At 36.2% G+C, this 3,811-nt stretch overlaps 1 protein-coding gene across 1 annotated transcript; it reads right to left on the minus strand.

Moving 5' to 3' along the window:
• Positions 1-2,425: 2,425 nt before the first annotated feature.
• On the minus strand, positions 2,426-3,396 carry LOC131070594 (endochitinase 4-like). The gene is made up of 3 exons (XM_058006176.2): positions 3,055-3,396; positions 2,853-2,964; positions 2,426-2,776 (listed from the first exon to the last, which is right to left on the minus strand). The coding sequence occupies exons 1-3, from the start codon at positions 3,392-3,394 to the stop codon at positions 2,473-2,475; spliced, it is 756 nt and encodes a 251-aa protein (XP_057862159.1). The 5' UTR covers positions 3,395-3,396; the 3' UTR covers positions 2,426-2,472.
• Positions 3,397-3,811: the final 415 nt, after the last annotated feature.

Here is a 3,811-nt window from a genome sequence, read left to right on the forward strand (position 1 = left end):
AAACTCTCTATTATGCCTACAACATCTCTCACTCTCTTCATTCATAGAGGAATGATCTCTTCCATTTATTGATCCGAATTATGGATTCAGATGACAACACCTAAGTGAGAACCTACACTGTTGTGGATGAACAAGATAATACAGAATTGAAGCAAGCCAAAAAGTATTGTATTCAATTAAAAAATCCAACATATAGTAGTCCAAGGGATTCCAAGGGTCACCAACAACTCCTTGAGAATCGAAAAACCAATAGTCATATTAGATTTATTTACATAATAAAATCTAAAACTATGTAATTTTTCAAAAAACTATATAAAATTTGTCCTAAGTTTAACTAGGCATAACTTTCTGCACAGGACTCGAAATTACGAGCCGCTTAACTCGTTGTAAAGGTCTCCAAGAGTTGTAGGCGAAATCTTGAAAGAACATGCCAAGGGGTAAAAATTCCCTGAAGCCCTTCAAAAATGTCATTTACTAACATATAGAAAAACTAAGAAAATATATAATAATATTTTCAAATTTTCTTCTGATCATTTATATATACCTATGTGCATTTGACAGCATTTATATGTTGGCGAGGAAATTCCTAAATCAACAATTTTTTTTCATCATGTCTGCCTGTAGTACGTTTTCTTCCACTGCTTCACAGTCCTTCCCAAAATACACAGATTCAAATTGAGAATCTATTCATTCACCTAGTTTAAATCTCAACTGTAGATTCAACATTTCACAAGACGATGGACGAACAAGGTGCAATATCTCCAAAGCATTGAATAGTCTTACATCCAGGCCCTCGACAAACATGTGGTGTGATCGCTCAACATCATAACAAGATGACCTCCTCTCACTAACAATCTTCTGAAAGTGCACTGGCCATTGGTCCACTATCCAAGGTCAAACATGTTTACTTCTCGCTATTCTGCAGCCAAGAAGACGAGGCCCACAAAATCTTTGTTAATGCGCAGGAGCTATCCAATCACCTGTCACCTAGCAAACGTGTCCTCATTTCACAATATTGCAACAAAGGGAAGAGGACCACACAACTATCTTACCATCATGCGATCATTGTCAAATCTTCACAAATATCATCATGATTGTTAATCAGATCCAAAGCCTTCAATTTAGAAAGTATTGAACTGTTATCCATTTGGTTAAGTCACTAAATGCTAAGCAAAGGGGCCAGTAACACAAAAACCACAATGGCTTAAGTGATAAGAGTAGTTAAATGAAAATTGCACATGCTTAAAAATAAAACTTAGGGTTTAATGAGTGTGGTCATGTCGAAACCCTAATTAGACTAGAGAGCATAGTAAATTAGATTCAGGGACAAAATAGTTACACCAGTTGATCTGCGCACAACATGAATTCTGTAGTTTCATGCCCACAAACTCCATGCCATTTTCTTACATTTGGGATCTATAAGCAACGTTTTGCAATGGTCAAAGTAGACAATGACAACATTACAACTTTGTGCATGATGAAGATTCCTTCAGTTCTGCATCCTGACATCAATGACAGATTGTGACATCAATGACAATGCTTATGGCCAATAGTTCTCAAACAGTCACAAGTAGGTGTTAAGCTTTATATCAAATAAAATATGTGATTAGACAAATGTGTAGATGGAATCCATCAAAACATTGAATATGATATTGATGGGTCCATAGATCTCAGTAGTATATACCTTGACGTATCATTTGCGTAAAGTACCGTATGATCAGTTGATTATTCTTTTCAAGCTTTGAAAACATGGTGCAAACATGGGATCGCGAATCTAAAGGTTTATCAATTACTTTATGGAAGCTAGTAATTATCGAGAATCAATTTATATTTGTTTGGCAGTTAGAATTTTTTAAGATTTGAATATGACTCAAGAAATCAATATGAGAATACATTTCCAATCACGAATGAGATAATTGTAATGATTCATTAATAATTAGAATGCAATTAATAACATGCAAATATTTTAGCCATATAAGATTGTTCATACACCATCAAATACTCTTACATCAAGATGGATTATATATATATATACTCTTACATCGAAATAAATAATAAATATTTACATATATACTAAACAAGTGTAACAAATAATAAATATATAAGAATAAAAAATAAATAAAATAATAAAATTATGTATAAACACACACAAAATTACAATGATATATATTTTTTTTTGTTAAGGTATTCCGAAATTAAATGATGATTAGATTAGGCATGGGACTGAGAATCTCATTATGAAAGTATCCTATCCTTTCGTCAAACCGGACGAAAATTAAAATGGTCTCGAAGCATTGATTCTTTAAAAAATTCATAGTTTAAAAAGAACGATATAATTCCAAAAGTTAACTTTAATTATTCTTCTGCATTCTCAGATGATAATGCCTCATCGGCGCTATCTAAATTTGATATTACGAACCGTCAACAGAATTCATATACTTATTTATTGATTTGTCTTGAGCGAAAGAAATGCTAACAAGAGACGTTGGGACCGGTGCTGACATTGAGCATTTTACAGAATTCCTCGTAATGACGAACCCGATTCTGCACCGCCGATGGTCGTCCTCCGTTGCATTCTCCGCCATTTATGGCCATTATTGTGCCGCCAAATCCTTTTCCGTCGCCGGTTGAAGTCATGGCGTCGTGACAGTTGCTGCCGCTCATCCAAAACCACAGCGAAGTCTTGAACGCAACGTCTAACTTTTGGGCAACCAAATCTGGCCTAGTCAGCAGTGGAAGTCCAAAATATTTTCCCGCCGCTCCGTAGTTGTAATTCCTGCAAGTAGATTCATGCACGATCTGTATTCGCGAGATAACAATCGACAACAAATTTAATTGAGAAATAAAATTACCAGCTTAGCTGAAGAGGCCCTCGTCCATAGTATTGCTTTCCACTTGAACATGGATATTCTGTGGAAGGCTCGCAATAGGTGTCTTTTTCGATTTCTTCCACATAGCACAGATCTGCAAATAGAACAGAACACACTAAGAATTCCCAAATAATCATAGAGTCATTAATGCATATACAAGCAAAAGGAAAAATAGCTTTTATACCTATAGTCTCATGGGCGACGTTGGCAAAGAAAGCAGCGAGCTCTCTCTTTCGAACATCAAGACTTCCGGTGGTGCCAAAATCGGCGAAATCGCTAGCTTTTGCTGCGCTGATAAAGCCACCGTAAGTGTAGAAATTCTTTCCCACACAAGAAGCAGAAATTCCTGATTTAATCCGGTTAAAGAAATCCTGGGTGATAATGGATTCAATGGATCCACAGGGAGAAGGGGCAGAAGGCGAAGGCATAGGTTTTGCAGTTGTTCCGCAATAGCCAATTTTCATTTCTCCGAGGAATATCAGCGTGGCCATCAATAACAGTAAAATCCTTGAACATGTCGCCATGGCTGAATTAATATTCTTGGTTTCATTTGCAAATTATTGCACGGTATTTATAGGTCTAGAGGAAGCTTTGCATTATTTGTGAATTCGCTAAAGATGTTGTGCACACGTCAATTCTCGTCTAAATTTCTTGTCGATAGTCATATTTAATGGTCGTATGGCCCTACAAGTAGATAATTTGGTGCTTAAATAATATAATTTTTGGGAAGATCCTATCTCATGAAAGCGGAGATTTCAGAGAGCGCGCGATTTAATTGCCACAGAAAGGTCAAATTTGAGTGATAGTGGTGCGTGTCTGGATAAACACCTGGACTTGGACACATGTAGGCGACTGTTTCTTCACAAGCAGTGTAAATAACTGGTCAAGGTCCACGAAGCATTTTAATAAATGTTAATGGTGCCCATTTGGCAATGTGAAAA

The sequence above is a fragment of the Cryptomeria japonica genome, chromosome 1 (genome assembly GCF_030272615.1).
Source record: "Cryptomeria japonica chromosome 1, Sugi_1.0, whole genome shotgun sequence".
Classification (NCBI taxonomy): Eukaryota; Viridiplantae; Streptophyta; class Pinopsida; order Cupressales; family Cupressaceae; genus Cryptomeria; species Cryptomeria japonica.

What these genes read in the sequence shown, in the direction of transcription:
- LOC131070594 (XM_058006176.2), bottom strand. Translation starts at nt 3,394, where the DNA reads ATGGCGACATGTTCAAGGATTTTACTGTTATTGATGGCCACGCTGATA. An exon ending in CGTCGCCCATGAGACTATAG is followed by an intron (nt 2,965 to 3,054) that starts GTATAAAAGCTA and finishes TTCTATTTGCAG; the next exon opens with ATCTGTGCTATGTGGAAGAA. An exon ending in GGGCCTCTTCAGCTAAGCTG is followed by an intron (nt 2,777 to 2,852) that starts GTAATTTTATTT and finishes ATCTACTTGCAG; the next exon opens with GAATTACAACTACGGAGCGG.